Here is a 17,243-nt window from a genome sequence, read left to right as displayed (position 1 = left end):
GAAGGACAGAAGACCCAGGAGCAGCCAGTAGTCACATGAGGCCTCTGAGGGAAAACTGCAGAGACTTCTTGCCCACAAAGAGGAGGATCCACAGAAACCAGCTCCCCCCTGTTGTCATCCCCGGGAGGCCCAGAGGCATGGTGACCCACAGGGGTGTCCCCTGACATCTTAGGGGGGAGAAAGAGGACAAGGCTGTGCTCTGGTGAGTCTCAGTTCAGATCATGAGAGCGGAAGATCACGAGAGGTCCTTCCAGGCATCCCCAGGCTGATACAGAGGACGGACTGGTGAGCTACCCCACTACGGACACAGGAGGACCCCCCAAAACCAGCCCATTTTCACTCCTCCTGGGAGGCCTTGGGCAGGGCCATTAGGGAGAGATGCAAGGGTGCTCCAGTCCCTCTTGGGGGTTTCATGGAAATGGGAACCTTGATCTGAAAAACAGTCTCTGGAAGGAAGAGAGAGGGAGTGGAGGCCATGCCAAGAATAATCGGTTGAGAAAGACGGAGAGTCCTTCCCACGCCATTTCAGGCGGAGGGCAGCAGAGCGCTACCTGGGGCCTGGGAAGCCATACCCCCCTGTGGAGGGATGTGATTCGACCTCTCTTGCACGTTGCAGGTCTCAGGGATGGGAGGGGCTTATTTGGAGGTGAAAGATGCACAGAGGCAGGGAGCCCAGGCCATTTCAGGAGTCCAGGCACAGCCTCCCAGGAAGGCAGGAAGGGAACATCCATGACCGGTAGTGCCCCTTATCCTGCCCCTGTGCCTGCTGCCAGCTCTGGAGGAGCCCATCAGGGTCCCCAGATTTACAACTTTCTGACTTCCACTTTGGGAGTCAGCTAGAGGGGAGATTATCTCTGATGGGGGCAGCTTCGGTTAAGCAGAGGGAGTTGCACCAGGGCTGGTCACGCAACAAGAAGAGAAGTCTGTCAAGGACAGTGACCTCCCAACATGGAGGGGAGGCGCAGGCTGCACCCTGCCACTCCCTGCTGTTAGCCCTAGGAAAAGGTGGGGTGTGAGTGTCAAGGACTGGGGAGGTGGGAGGGAAGAGTCCGGCAAGGCTTAGGGAGTGAGCAGGAAGGGCAGGAGCACATCCTGGAGGTGGGAAGGAAGGGATGGAAAGGAGGCTGACAAGTGGGGGGTGGTTGCTCCTCTGAGAGGAGGCCCCGCCCCACGCTAGCCCTGCTGTCAGTCCTGATCATCCCCGGCAGGGTTCCCGGATGTGCTTTCCGGCGTCCATCTTGGGAGGCTGAAGAACCTGAGGTATTTTGTGACGAGGCTCGTCTCAGGTCAGCAGAGGGAAGAGCCTTAAACCTATCCAGTCTTCAAGGTGAGGGCCCCGAGGGAGAACTGAGGGACCCCCCCCACCACAGAGAGAAGCCCGCCCGGCTTGCTGTACCCCTGCCGTGGGACTTGTAGTTCGCGGAAAGGAAGATGGTAGCCGAGGGCTGAGGGACGGGTCCTCACGACAGAGGAAGGGAGGAGATGCTGGCCCGCTAGGGAATAAATAGGAAGACATTGAGGAGGACCGGGGAACCCCCACCTCAGAGGATGGCTTCCCGGAGATTCCCACCCTGCTCCTCAAATCAGCCCTCCTAGAGCTCCCCAGTCGGCTCAGGCTGAGCGGCCGCCCTCTTGTTGCCGGGTGAGGGGTGTAGGGGACGGGGAAGGGGAGGCCTTGTTCTGGGGGTCCCCTGGCAAGTCAGCACGGCAAGCTGCCTCCAGCCGGCAGAGGGAAGACTCCCAGACCCTGCTGGGGACAAGAGTGAGGACTGAGGGGTCACATTGAGAGGTGACAACGTGCTATCAGCCCTCGCGTTTGGCGCCTCCTCGGCCTCGGCTACCGCTCTGGCGGCGCTTGAGGAGCCCTTCAGCCCGCCACGGCGCTGTAGAAGCCCCTCTCTGGGCTGGCGGAGGCCCGAGCTGCCTGCCTCTACTTGCGGGGAGGTGTGGAGGGAGAGGCGTGGGCGGGAACTGGGGCTGCTCGTGGCGCTTGCGGGCCAGCTGGAGTTCTGGCGGGTATGGGGGCGGGCTCCGTGGGCGGCAGATGGAGCGACCAGCCGGCGCCTTGGGGCCCAGGGCAGTGAGGGGCTTAGCACCCTGGCCAGCAGCTGCAGAGGGTGCTGGCAGGCGGGCACTCCACTCGAGTTCTCGCGGGGCCTCAGCTGACTCCTGGCGGGGCAGGGCTCGGGATCTGAAGTCTGCCATGTTCGAGCCCCACCTCCGCGGTGTAGTCCCTGGTGGCCCGAGCCTCCCAGACGGGAGCGGCCCCCTGCTCCATGGCGCCGGGTCCCATTGACTGCCCAAGGGCTGAGGATTGCAGGCGCCGCTCGGGACTGGCGGGCAGCTCCACCTGCAGGCCCCGTGCAGGATCCATTAGGTGAACCCATCAGAGCTCCTGAGTCTGGTGGGGACTTGGAGAACCTTTATGTCTAGCTAAGGGATTGTAAATACACCAATCAGCACACTGTGTCTAGCTCAGGGTTTCTAAATACACCAATTGGTACTCTGTATCTAGCTAACCTAGTGGGGATTTGGAGAACTTTTCTGTCTAGCACTCTGTCTGTAGCTCAAGGATCATAAATGCACCAATCAGCACTCTGTCAAAATGGACCAATCAGCTCTCCGTAAAATAGACCTATCAGCTCTCTGTAAAATGGACCAATCAGCAGGATGTGGGTGGGGACAGATAAGGGAAGGAAAGCGAGCCGCCCAAGCCAGCAGTGGGAACCTGCTAGGGCCCTCTTCCACAGTGTGGAAGCTTTATTCTTTCCCTATTTACAATAAATCTTGCTGCTGCGTACTCTTTGGGTCCACGCTGCCTTTAAGAGCTGTAACACTCACCACGAAGGTCTGCAGCTTCACTCTTGAAGCCAGGGAGACCACGAACCCACCGGAAAGAAGGAACAACTCCAGATGCGCCGCCTTTAAGAGCTGTAATGCTCACCGAGGAGGTCTGCAGCTTCACTTCTGTCAGCAAGACCACAAACCCACCAGAAGGAAGAAGCTCCAGACACATCTGAACGTCTGAAGGAACAAACTCCAGACACACCATCTTTAAGAACTGTAACACCACGAGGGTCCGCGGCTTCATTCTTGAAGTCAGGGAGACCAAGAACCCACCAATTCCGGACACGACATGTGCATCAGAACAGACGTGAGGCCACCCGGATCACCCCCGTGGTAGAGTGCTGGGAGGTGGCTGCCACGTCATTTCGTCCCACTGCTCTCAGCGCTGTGGAGTTTGCCCTGAGGTTTTGCCTCAGGACAGCAGAGTGGTGGGGGCCAGGCCCTGTCTGAGAACATGTGACAATGCTAACTGAATGCTGAGGGGGCCACGAACCTCAGAACTGTGGGAATCTGGGAGTCTGGCCAGTCCCAGCTGACGTCATAGCTGGAGGGTCTCCCTCACTTCCTCTTGCAGGTGCTCCAGGAACCAGGAGTTGAAGACCTGGGTGTGAGGGACACATACATCCTAAAAGCACCACAGCAGAGGAGGCCCAGGCACTGCCAGGAGTCAAGGTGAGTGCACAGCCTGACTCTGTACCAAGGGCCCTACCCCCAGAAACAGGGCAGACCTGGCAGCACCCAGCCCATAGCCACCCACTGTCATTCCTGGTGCCTCAGACTCTGCCTGCCAGCTGTGCCCTGAGGTGCTTTCTCACATCCTCCTACAGGTTCCCAGGAGACAAACCCCCTAGAAAGACAGGCGACCTGTGAGGCCCTAGAGCACACCTTAAGAGAAGAAGAGCTGTAAGCCGGCCTTTGTCAGAGCCATCATGGGTGAGTTTCTCAGCTGAGGCCACTGGCACTGTCCCTCTCTCCCTCAGTCCTGTGGGATCCACTTTTGATTCCCCTCCTCCTCCTCCTCTTCCTCTTCTTCCTTCTCATGCTCATCCTCTTCTCTGATTCTGCGTTCTCCAGGGGACAAGCAGATGCCTGCTGCTGGGATGCCGAGTCTTCTCCAGAGTTCCGCTGAGAGTCGTCAGAGTCGTCCTGAGGGGGAGGACTCCCCGAGTCTTCTCCAGAGTCCTCCTGAGGGGGAGGCCACCCAGTCTCCTCTCCAGATTCCTCAGAGTCCTCCTGAGGGCGACGACTCCCAGTCTCCTCTCCAGAATCCTCAGAGTCCTCCTGAGGGCGAGGAATCCCTGTCTCCTCTCCAGATTTCTCAGAGCTCTCCTGAGGGTGAGGACGTCCAGTCTCCTCTCCAGAATCCTGCGAGCTCCTTGTTCTCCTCCACTTTACTGAGTCTATTCCAGAGTTCCCCTGAGAGTACTCAGAGTCCTTTTGAGGGTTTTCCCCAGTCTCCTCCCCAGATTCCTGTGACCTCCTCCTTCACCTCCACTTTACTGAGTCTTTTCCAGAGTTCCCCTGAGAGTACTCAAAGTCCTTTTGAGGGTTTTCCCCAGTCTCCTCCCCAGATTCCTGTGACCACCTCCTTCACCTCCACTTTATTGAGTGTTTTCCAGAGTTCCCCTGAGAGTTCTCAAAGTACTTTTGAGGGTTTTCCCCAGTCTCCTCTCCAGATTCCTGTGACCTCCTCCTTCTTCTCCTCCACTTTATTGCGTGTTTTCCAGAGTTCCCCTGACAGTACTCAAAGTACTTTTGAGGGTTTTCCCCAGTCTCCTCTCCAGATTCCTGTGACCTCCTCCTTCCCCTCCACTTTATTGAGTTTGTTCCAGAGTTCCCCTGACAGTACTCAAAGTCCTTTTGAGGGTTTTCCCCAGTCTCCTCCCCAGATTCCTGTGAGCTCCTCCTTCCCTTCCACTTTACTGAGTTTGTTCCAGAGTTCCCCTGACAGTACTCAAAGTACTTTTGAGGGTTTTCCCCAGTCTCCTCTCCAGATTCCTCTGAGCTCCTCCTCCTCCTCCCCTTTACTGAGTCTTTTCCAGAGTTCCCCTGAGAGTACTCAAAGTACATTTGAGGGTTTTGCCCAGTCTCCTCTCCAGATTCCTCAGAGTCCTCCTGAGGGAGACAACTCCCAGTCTCCTCTCCATAGTCCTCAGAGTTCTCCTGAGGGGGAGGACTCCCAGGCTCCTTTCCAGAGTCCTCCTGAGGGAGAGAACGCCCTTTCTCCTCTCCAGATTCCTCAGAATCCTGAGTGGGAGGACTGTCTGTCTCGTCTCCAGATTCATACGTGTCCTCCTGATGGGGAGGACTTCCAGTCTCCTCTCCAGATTCCTCAGAGTCCTCCTGAGTGGGAGGACTCCCTGTCTCCTCTCCACTTTCCTCATAGGCCTCCTCAGGGGGAGGACTTCCAGTCTTCTCTCCAGAGGCCTGTAAGCATCTGCTCCTCCTCCACTTCATTGAGTCTTCCCCAGAGTTTCCCTGAGAGTCCTCAGAGCCCTCCTGAGGGGCCTGCCCAGTCTCCTCTCTATAGTCCTCTGAGCCTTCCTGAGGGGACGGATTCCCAGTCTCCTCTCCAGAGACCTCAGGGTCCTCCTGAGGGGGAGGATTCCCTGTCTCCTCTCTACATTCCTCAGAGTCCTCCTGAGTGGGAGGACTCCCTGTCTCCTCTCCACTTTCCTCATAGTCCTCCTCAGGGGGAGGACTTCCAGTCTTCTCTCCAGAGTCCTGTAAGCATCTGCTCCCCCTCCACTTCATTGAGTCTTCCCCAGAGTTTCCCTGAGAGTCCCCAGAGCCCTCCTGAGGGGCCTGCCCAGTCTCCTCTCTATAGTCCTCAGAGCCTTCCTGGGGGGACGGACTCCCAGTCTCCTCTCCAGAGACCTCAGAGTCCTCCTGAAGGGGAGGATTCCCTGTCTCCTCTCTACATTCCTCAATGTCCTCCTGACGAGGAGGACTCCCTGTCTTCTCTCCAGTTTCCTCATAGTCCTCCTGTGAGGGAGGCCTCCCTGTCTCCTCTCGAGATTCCTCCATGTTCTCCTGACAGGGAAGATCCCCAGTCTCCTCTCCAGACTCCTCAGAGTCCTCCTGAGTGGGAGGTCTCCTTGTCTCCTCTCCGCTTTCCTCACAGTCCTCCTCAGGGGGAGGACTCCCAGTCTTCTCTCCAGAGTCCTGTGATTATCTGCTCCTCCTCCACTTCACTGAGTCTTCCCCAGAATTTCCCTGAGAGACCTCAGAGACCCCCTGAGGGGCCTGCTCAGTCTCCTCTCCAAAAACCTCTCAGGTCTTTCTCCTACACTTTAGCGAGTCTTCTGCAGAGTTCCCATGGGAGTCCTCAGAGTCCGCCTGAGGGGCCTGCCCAGTCTCCACTCCAGAGACCTGTCAGCTCCTTCTCATCCACTTCACTGAGTCTTTCCCAGAGTTCTCCTGAGAGTCCTCCTGAGGGTCCTGCGCAGCGTCCTCTTCAGAGTCCTGTGAGCTCTTCCTCCTCCACTTCATTGAGTCTTTCCCAGAGTTCCCCTGAGAGTCCTCAGAGTCCTTCTGAGGGGCCTGCCCAGTCTCCTCTCCAGAGTGCTGTGAGCTCCTTCTCCTCCTCCACTTCCTTAAGCCCAGTCAGTGAAGAGTCCAGCAGCCCAGTAGATGAAGATACAAGCACCTCAGACACCTTGCTAGAGAGCGAGTCCTTGACAGACAGTGAGTCCTTGATAGAGAGCGAGCCCTTGTTCACTTATACACTGGATGAAAAGGTGGACGAGTTGGTGCGGTTTCTTCTCCTCAAATATCAAGCGAAGCAGCCTGTCACAAAGGCAGAGATGGTGACGAATGTCATCAACAGGTACACGGGCTACTTTCCTATGATCTTTAGGAAAGCCCGTGAGTTCATAGAGATTCTTTTTGGCATTTCCCTGAGAGAAGTGGACCCTGAGGACTCCTACGTCTTTGTAAACACATTAGAGCTCAGCTGTGAGGGGAGTGTGAGTGATGAGCAGGGCGTGCCCCAGAACCACCTCTTGTTTCTTGTTCTGAGTATCATCTTCATGAAGGGCACCTGTGCCTCTGAGGAGGTCATCTGGGATGTGCTGAGTGGAATAGGGGTGCGTGCTGGGAGGGAGCACTTTATCTTTGGGGAGCCCAGGGAGCTCCTCACTAAAGTTTGGGTGCAGGAACATTACCTAGAGTACCGGGAGGTGCCCAACACTGCTCCTCCACGTTACGAATTCCTGTGGGGTCCAAGAGCTCATTCAGAAATCAGTAAGAGGAAAGTAGTGGAGTTTTTGGCCATGCTCAACAATACCGTCCCTATTTCCTTTCCACCCTCGTACAAGGAGGCTTTGAAAGATGTGGAAGAGAGAGCCCAGGCCATAATTGACACCACAGATGACTCCACTGCCACAGACAGTGCAAGCTCCAGTGTCGTGTCCCCCAGCTTCTCTTCTGAGTGAAGTCTGGGGTAGATTATTCCCTCTGAGTTTGAAGAGGGCGGTCGAGTTTCTACGTGGTGGAGGGCCCGGCTGAAGCTGGGGAGAACACAGTGCTGTTTGCACTTCTGTTCCATATGGGTGGTTAAGGGATTTACCTGTTTTCCTTTTGGATATTTTTCAAATGCTTTTCCTATTAATAACAGGTTTAAATAGCTTCAGAATCTTAGTTTACAAATATTAGTCACACGTGTATTGTTATTTATCTGGTTTAAGAGTAACAGTTTGATATTTTGTAAAAACAAAAACACACACAAACACACCACATTGGGAAAACCTTCTGCCTCATTTTGTGATGTGTCACAGGTGAATGTGGTATTGCTGTAGGAATTTTCTTGAAACTGTGAAGGAACTCTGCAGTTAAATACTGGAACAAAGTAAAGGATTGTTAATATTTGCATTTCCTCAGTTCCTTTAGTCTGTTGTTCTTGAAAAATAAAGATACATACCTGGTTTGCTTGATTTATGTAAGAAAGTAGCCGAAAGTAAATTGTAATAAATAAAAATATCAGTGACTCGTTTATTTGATGACCATCATATCAGCATTTGCTCATAGAAGTTACCGTTAGTAGTGAAGTTACTATTAAAAGCAAGACTTATCCCTACCCCTAAAACGGTAGAGTGTAGCTACAGACGCCATATCAGGAATGTGGTAAGATTTTCCCTACAATCTAAAGAGTAAGTTTCAAAAGGAGTGGGGAGGTGAGACTCCAGATGGAGGCTTTGAGTAAAAAGGCTCTGAGCTAAGGCAGTTTTGGGCTTTGGGAAACTGCAGGTGTTTCTGTGGGAGCTGATTGTTATGAAGCTGGGTGGTGGCAGGGCCCAGTCTCTCAGAAGGTGAGAGAAAAGCCTGGAATGGAAAACTACTTGAGCAGTTGGCTCTGGGTGGAGGATGAAGCAGAGAGGAGTCTCCACATGGGGAAGTCATGGAAGGTGAAGGTGGGGAGTGTGAACACAGTGCAAGGACTAGGTGATTGATCCCCATCATCTGCAAGGGTTTCCTGAGAAATGTGGTGAGAATCCCTTGATGTGGTGCTCAGAAGCCTCCAGGCTGGCACTCATCTGCCTGGCCTGGGAGAGCCCAAGCCCATTCCATTAACAGGACTTTTATTTGGGTTATTTTGAAAGTAATGTGGACAAGTCTAAGCAATGTGTAGATTTTTAGTGGCGCTTAAATAAAACTAGGGGTTAGGTGGATGATCAGTGGGGAAGGTGAAAAGGAGTTAGTCCTTAACTCAAAGTCTACAATCTTTGATTTGTATGCAGCTGTGTAAGCCTCTCCTTACCTGAATGATACAATGTATCCTTTTAGAAAGAAAATGTCCTGAGTTATATTTATGAAGCCAAACTTTTCGTACAGTTCATATTCCATGGCATATTCAGCTGGATGTTCTCTTGACGTTTTGGATAAAAAAACATGAGCTGAATTTTTCTCAAAAGACAGTGGTAGACTCTGGGGTTATAATCATATTGATGACAACTGCCATTTATTAAAATTCCAAGACATGCCAAGCTGTGTGCCAGGTGTTTTACTCACATTACATACATTCCAGCAATTCTACAGCACAGGGATTATCAAACCCGTTTTACAGACGAAGAAGCTGAGGTTATAGTTCATGACAAATTCCCCAAGATCCCATGATGATCACATGATTAGAAAGTGACTGGGCTGGGGCTTGAGTTCTGAAATCATCTAGACCCACACTGTCCCCACTCCTCTCAGCCTGAGCATAGCCTTCTTCCTGTTAAGTCACTTCTCTTCACATTTCCTAATGTCTTCCAGGTAACATAAAGAAGAAACCTGTGACAAAGTATTTAGATGGGCCTAGAGAAGAAAGGTGACAATGGGAATCAATACCATTCAGGGATCGTTTGGGCTTTCTTTAGCTAAATTCTTCCTGTTATGAGCCCTAGGTGTCTTGAGAGCTGACTGTGTCTGGGTGCCAGTGCTTTTGTCCAGCCCCAGGCCTTTCCCACATTACAGCACCCTCCAGTTGATCTCCCCTGTGTGCTCCCTTGTGCAACTCTGGAAGCTGGCGTGCTGACTAACTTCTCACTGTGGTCTCGCCTCTGAAACCTGTGCCCAGCCCTCAGTGCAAGAGCCCAGAGACATCTGCCCTTTCCCTGACATAGACCACTGTGTGTCCCTGGAGAAGTTCCCTGAGTGATCCATCCCTCCCTGGGGCTCCTCCATGATAAAGGCCCTTCGATGTGAATATTCACTTTGGATAGTGACATTTCCATACCTAGGCTGGGCATCTTCAACACACGATCAACGTATTTCCACATAGGCTGCAGAGTAAAATCTGATTTGCCACATAACATACGGGTTTTGGGGATGTAATTCTAAGGTCAGATATAAACTATTTGAAATCTTCCTAATATTTGATACTTGTAGTATGATTTTAATGCGATGCATTATTTGAAACAGGGCACTGAACACAAACAGAGATGAATAAGCTTCTGTAGATGATCAAATGCCAATCTTTGCTTCATAAACTTTGTGGATGAGGAAAGGCTATAGACATCACTTTGTAAATGATCTACAAGATGGTAAATTTCTGGAAAAAAAAGCAAAACAATAACAAAATCTTGAAGACTGCCTAGGACATGACCAGGGTACTTTGGGGAACATGCCAGCTCTGATGAGAAATAAACAATAGTTAAACATCTTTCCACTGTCTCTTGTGTGTGTACCTGCCCCACAGGAAAATCCTGGCTTGCAGGGAGCCACAGGCACATGTATAGCTGTTCAGGAATGTTCTGTCATATGGAAGGTAGCAGAGGCTCAAAGGGTAGGTTATTTTTCACACACCAAAAATATGAGAGAATTCTCAGCCTAAATAAATTATATAGGTTATTAAAGGACAGTGCCAAGTAATATTGAGGGATTAATGTTGACCCTCCCTGTGAAGACTTACAGAATTGTTTTAAAACTGGATGTAATCCTGTATTTGAAACCACCAGTCACCTTATAGGTGCAAGAAAATCTTGGAAGATTTCAAGGTTATGCAGACATTCCCAGAAACAATCCCAAGGAATGAACAGACTTACTGTCGTCAATTATAATAGTTGCTTTTCATTGAGCACCGTAATAACATGTGGAAGAGGCTACAAGTGCCCGCCTCTGTCTTGTCTAGCTCGCCTTCCTGGCTGGTTCATTTGTAGACAGAAACCAGTGCATCATTCCCATGCTTCCATTTCTGTTCAGCAGTTGATATCTGTTGTGACGTGGAGCTACAAGGTGAAAGCAGCTTGGATTCCTGTCTGAATTGAAAGCCAGGATCCGCTGTGGGTTAGTTTCTTACACCATAACACAGAACCACAGGCTGGGTGACTTCAATGATAGAATTGTATTTTCTCACATTTCTGGAGGCTAAATATCTAAGATCAAGGTGTTGGCCAGTTTGATTTCTTCCCTGGCCTCTTCGTGGCTTGCTGATGGCCACTCTCTCAGTGAATTCTGCCATGGTTGTTCCTTGGTCTGTGTGTCTGTGTCTTAATCTGCTCTTCTTATGAGGACACCAGTCATATTGAATATGATCCTAACCATAAGATCTCAGTTTACATTAGTTGCCTCTTCAAAGGGTCTGTTTCCAAATACAGTGATACTCTGCAGTCCTGGAGGTTGAGACTTGGATATATGAACTTGGAAAGAGGGACACAATTCAGCCCACAACACCCTGCCAACTTAAATCAGAATTTATTTGCACAAAAATAAACTCATGTTAAGCCATTTAACTTTCAGGGACTTTTTTCTCTTCCATCAGGTTACTGTTAATGTGACTACAGGAGTGCTCCTCTTCCTTTTCTTAGGGTCATTTCAATATTTGACTTAAAAGTAAGTAGTGCATGTATTTTTGTTGCAAAAAAATTCTAAAAGTACATAGAAATGGCATTGTTGTCTTTACAAACTTCCTCCAAGACTCAGCCTCCTACTCAGAAGTTCCCACAAGTAACAATGGGGCCGTGCAAATTGTAAATATGATTTTCGATTTTGGGCTTTCATACAGATGGGTGTGCTATTTTAAATATACATATATATGTACATATACACACACGTGTAATGATATAATGATATGCATACAGATCTGCCACTTACCTTTGCCACTATTATAAGTTCCGTTGCCTCGTCCACAAACTTCTACATTGAAATTTAAATGTGGCAGTCATTTCAAGATAGGATTATTTCAAAGACAATCAAGTTAAAATGAGGTTATTAATGCTGGCCTTAATAGAAGTTGCTATAAAAAGGGGATATTTGGGCGTAGATATATGAGTAGAGAGATGTCAATGTGAGTAGACATGGAGGGAAGACAGGAAAACATCCCGCAATCACAGCCCTCATAAGGAATCAATCTTGTGTACACTTTGCTCTTGGGCTATCAGATTCCAAAACTGTGAGACAATGAATTTCTGTTGTTTTGTCATCCAGGTTGTGGTACTTTGCTATTGCAACCCTGACATGCCATGATACTCACTTATTAAAATGTACCCAGCATCTTTCCATGACAGCACATAGAGATCTGCCTTACTTTGGCAACTTCTCCCGAGAATGCCAATTTATTTCTGTACAATAACAGACTGGACCTACCTCCTCCTGACGAACACATATTTGCTTTTTCTTTGTGGCTAAAATTAGGATAAATATAATCAACATATTTGAACATAAATTCTGGGACAAATGCATAAAATTCCTTATAAGGAATACATATTAATGTGGAAGTTGAATAGAAGTGAACAGGGTATGAATAATTTTATATTTTTAAAATGTTGCTGACTTTTTCCACCAAAAGTTTCAGCAATTAATTTCACTACACATTTGTTTATGTGAAAATGATTCATTTGTTGACAAACATATTTTATCAGAATTTTAAACCTTATTCAAACTTAGGGGCGAAAATCCTAGGTGAATTTGGTTTTGGTAATGACTTTTTTAGATGCATCACCAAAATTTTGGTCAAACCTACGAGTGCAAACCCTAGTTGACGTTGAGTTTGGTGGTGACTCTGTCAGATGCAACATCAAAAGTACCAACATCTAAGAAAAGAGATATAAATTGGACTTCATTAAAATTAACAACTTCTACTCTAAAAGACTGTGAAGAGAAAAAGACAAGCCAGAGACTGGGATAAATGTTTTGTGAAACACATATCTGATAAAAGATATATATTCAAATATGCACAAAACGCTGAAACCCAATTATAAGAAAGCAGAAAACCTAATTGAAAATAGACAAAAAGTTCTAAACAGGTACCCCACCAAAGGATATATAAGAATAGAAAGTAATCGTATACAACAGTTCAATTTCTGTTATAGTTTTGCTCTGTGTCCCCACCGAAATCTCAACTCAAATTTTAATCCCCACATGTCACGGGAGGGAGGTGATTGGATCATGGGGGCAGTTTCCCCCATGCTCTTCCCCTTGTAGTGAGTGAGTTCTCACGAGATCTGATGGTTTTATACGTGTTTCGAAGGTCCTCCTTTGTGCTTCTTCCTCCTGCCAGCTTGTGAAAAAGGTACCTGCTTCCCCTTCGCATTCCACCATGATCATAAGTTTCCTGAAGCCTCCCCGAGCCGTGTGGAACTGGGAGTCAACTCAACCTCTTTCTTTTATAAATTATTCCATCTCAGGCATTTCTTTATAGCCGTGTGAAAACAGAATAATACAATGTCATACATGATTAGAGAATCGCAAATTGAAACAATTAAGATACAACACTTAAAGGAGTTGTGTTCACTCTTTTAAAAGGCCTCTGACACTCCCCATTGATTCAATTCCAAGAACATTAATCCCTCTCTCTTCTGGAAGGGAGACTTATTTCCAACACGAGGAGGTAAAAGGATAGGCTGCCGTCTTCTTTTTACCATCCATAAGAAGTGCTCCCTTCTTGGGACCTCAGAAGAAAAGCTCCATGAGGATAATTCCCAAGGACATGGGGGCCAGAGCTGGAATTTACCCGCCAGCTGCCTCCCAGTCTGGGAGAAGAGCTTCCTTGTCTGTGGGTTTCCACCTTGAGCATGATCCACCAATCCTGGCTATGAGCAGAGGACAACTGCCCCTGGGACATGGAGACAAAGCTAAGAAAGGAGGTCAGCTCATGAACAACTGAGTTGATACTGACCACAGTGGGTTCAGAAAACCCCAATCCTCAGGTAATCTCTGGCAAAGCCACAAGTCAACCATTTTTGAAATCTCAGGACTCATAAATCCTTCTGAGGGTCCTGTCAGGAGTAAGAGCAGCTGAAAAGAAGTATGTGGAGCTCTTATCCATGTGGAGAGGCAGATAGGCCTCTACTCCCCTATCCTGTGAGCAACCTGGCACTGCCACTAAGTTAGTAAAGTGTTTGTGGACCTGGTCAGGGTGTCTGTCATCAGCACAGCAGCCTCCATCATGACTGTCTGGAATAGAACTGTTCGGGTTATGTTTCTTGAATCACCAGACTTCCAGGGGTCAGGAGGAGGACAGTTCAAGTAAGAGGGGGAATAAATCCATCATGGTCCCAGGTAGCCTTCCTCCAGTTACTATTGAGATCTAAGTTCTACTCTCAAAAAGCAAAGGCTTATGAAAGCAACTAGGCCTTCTATGGGTGAAACAAGAGGGAGAGAGGAGGTGCCATTTCCTCTGTTCCTCTTTGACTCATATCATCTCGCTCCTCTTGTTACTGAAGAGATCACTGACCCCAGAGTCTTTCAGTTCTTTCAACTCCAGCCTTACTGATGCTCTAATTTACTCATCCTGCTGACTCACTAAAAGATAATCTGTACAAAGACTTGTTTATTATTCCGTGCATTTCTGTGTGTTTGAAGTTTTTATAATAAATACTTTTAAACTAGGTTTTGAATTTCCCTGTAATTGCATTTTTGTATAACATGAAAAAGGGTTCCACTTACATTAAGGTTTTTTATATGGATATTTAGTTGTTCCACCGATACTTATTTCAACAAGACAGTCTCCAGTTCTAAAGCTGCAACACATTTTAATCAATTAAGTTTGCATTTATGCATATTTTGTTGGTTTTGTTTTTTCAGGAATTTCCATTCGGTTCCATTGGTCTGTCTGTTAATTCGTGCACCCAGGTTGCCAACACTTCCTACAATAGCTCCTCATAATTCTTACTATCTGTTGGACGAATTGCACTTTTTCAAGCTGTTTGCATGTCTTTATATTTTAGAATCAGGTGATTCATAGATTCTTTCATGTCCAAAGGCATTTGTTTCTTGTGATTTGGGATTACAATTATTCTATCAATTCCATTTTAAGGAAAACTATTGAAACTTCATTCCCATGAATTTATTTTATTTTATGTTCCTGTGGGTCTTCATTAATATTTTTGAATAACATGTTAATGGTTTTTCTGTAACATTTTAAATTTGTTCGTTAGTTTTTTTTTAGGTACTTAATGTTTGGAATGATAGGTTAGAGGTTATGTTTATTTTCATATTCATTGTTGCTCTAAGAAAACAAAGTTTATTTTTCCTGTGTTGATTTTATACATAGGAAATTCATATATTTTCATCTCTTGAGAAGCTGGGCCATTCCGCTGTTGCTGGTGGTACGCGCATTTGAGCATAGACTCTGCTGCTGCCGCCCCAGTGAAGCACTTTAGACAGCAACTCCCAGCAGAGTGTTGTTGTCAGTGGACAAGAAACACCTCAGTGTCTCTAGCAGAGCAGCTGCTTTACATCACAGGGACAGAGAACAATGATGTGGGCCTGGTACCAGTCCCCAAAGGTGGAGCACACAGCCCAAGAGTACTGACCTGAGCTTTTTTCCCCTAACATCTTCCAGAAATGAAATCACTTGACAACCCACCACTGTCAAAACCTCAAGGGCATCAAGGAGTATAAAAGAATAAAAAACCCATTCAAAGCATAGTAACTTCAAATAGCAAAGGAACATCAGCCCACAAAGATAAGAAAGAACCAGCACAAGAACTCTAGCAACTCCAGAAACCAGAGCCCCTTCTTCCCTCCTCACTACCACGCTAATTCTGCAGCAATGGTTCTAAAGCAGGGTGAAATGGCTGCAACGAGAGACAGAGAGTTTAGAATCTGGATAGGAACACAGATCATCGAGATTCAGGAGAAAGTCAAAACCAAATCCAAGGAATCTGAGGAATCCAGTAAAATGATATAAAAGCTGAAAGATGAAATGGCCATTTTAAGAAGGAACCAAGCAGAACAGATAAGGCTGAAAAACTCACTGAAGGAATCTCAGAACGCAATTAAAAGTATTAGAAACAGAATAGACCCAGCAGAGAAAAAATCTCTGAGCCTGAAAACCAGTTCTCCGAATCAACTCAGTCAGAAAAAAATTATATAGAAAAAGAATAAAAAATAATGCCTTAAACCTCCAAGATATTTGAGATTATGTAGTGAGACCAGTCCTGCAACACATTGACATCCCTAAAAGTCAGGAAGAAAGAATAAGCAACTTGGAAAACAAATTTGAGGGTATCATTCACCAAAATTACTCCACTCCTGTTGGATGGTCAACCTTCAAATTCAGGAAATCCAGAGAATCTCTGTGAGATACTATACAAGACAACCATCCCCAAGTCACATAATCATCATATTCTCCAATGTCAAGATGAAAGAAAAAATATTAAAGGCAGCCAGAGAGGCGGAACAGGTCACCAACAAAAGGAATGTCATCAGAGTGGACATCAAGGTGGATAAATGTCAGGTGATATTTATCCTGGTAAATATCAACACTACTCTCTGAGTAAATAATCATTTACATAGGACTTGCATATGTTTATCGGTTACATGAGGTATTTTGATATAGGCTTGCTCTGTTGAATAATCACATCAGGGTAAATCGGTGTACCACCAGCATAGACATTTATCCTTTGTGTTTCAAACGATCCAATTACACTCTTTTAGTTATTTCAAAAAGTACAATTAAATCATTTTGACTATGGTCACCCTGCTGTGATAGCAAATACTAGGTCTTATTAATTCTCTCTAATAGTTATTTGTAAACATTAGCTATCCTCACTTCTCCCCCAGCACCCCTCTACATTTCTCAGTCTCAGGTAACCATCCTTTTACACTTTATCCATGAACTCCATTGTTTTGATTTTTAGCTTCCACAAGTAAGCAAGAATGTGAAATTTGTCTTTCTGTGCCTGGCTTATTTCACTTACCATAATGACCTCCAGTGCCTCCCATGTTGATGCAAATGACAGGGTCTCATTGCTTTTATGGATGAATAGTACTCCATTGTGTATATGTGACACAATTTGTTTATCCGGTCATCTGCTGATGGACACTTAGGTTGCTTTCCAATCTTGGCTACTGTTAATCATGCTGCAGTGAACATGGTTGTGCAGGTAGCACTTCAGTGTAGTGACTTCCTTCATTTTGGGTAAATACTGAGGAGTGGGATTACTGGATAGTATGGTAGTATTGTTTTCATTTTTGGAAGAGTCTCCAAGCTGTTCTCCATAGTGATTTTACCAATGTGCATTCCCACCAACAGTATAAACAAACTGTGATACACCTATACAATGGATTACCATGCAGCCATAAAAAGAAAAGGTCTGCCAGACATGGAAAGACAGGGATGAACATAAAAAGCGTGTTGCTAAAAGAAAGAATTTACTCTGATACCTTGGTTATAAATTACTCCTATTTCAGTTATCCAAGCTATGGTGTCCTTTTTATGTTAAGATCCCTGGCCAGGAGCGGTGGCTCATGCCTGTAATCCCAGCATTTTAGGAGGCTGAGGCAGGTGGATCACCAGAGATCAGGAGTTCAAGACCAGCCTGTTCAACATGGTGAATCCCTGTCTCTACTAAAAATACAAAAAAAAAAAAAAAAAAAAAAAAAAGCCAGACATGGTGGCATGTGCCTGTAACTGCAGCTACTCCAGAGGCTGAAGCACAAGAATCACTTGAGCTCGGCAGGAGGAGGTT

At 47.1% G+C, this 17,243-nt stretch overlaps 1 protein-coding gene across 1 annotated transcript; it reads left to right on the top strand.

Annotated features, from left to right (window-relative positions):
- The first annotated feature begins 1,221 nt into the window (after window positions 1–1,221).
- LOC699802 (uncharacterized) lies at window positions 1,222–7,834 on the top strand. Its single transcript, XM_028842017.2, has 4 exons — window positions 1,222–1,327; window positions 3,422–3,519; window positions 3,675–3,780; window positions 3,922–7,834. Exons 3-4 carry the CDS (start codon window positions 3,777–3,779, stop codon window positions 7,281–7,283), a joined length of 3,366 nt encoding a protein of 1,121 aa, XP_028697850.2. The 5' UTR covers window positions 1,222–1,327; window positions 3,422–3,519; window positions 3,675–3,776; the 3' UTR covers window positions 7,284–7,834.
- The last annotated feature ends 9,409 nt before the right edge of the window (window positions 7,835–17,243 follow it).

This window comes from Macaca mulatta, chromosome X (genome assembly GCF_049350105.2).
Source record: "Macaca mulatta isolate MMU2019108-1 chromosome X, T2T-MMU8v2.0, whole genome shotgun sequence".
Lineage (NCBI taxonomy): Eukaryota > Metazoa > Chordata > Mammalia > Primates > Cercopithecidae > Macaca > Macaca mulatta.
The sequence above is the reverse complement of the archived record's forward strand: the minus strand, read 5'-3'. Positions and strand labels throughout refer to the sequence as shown.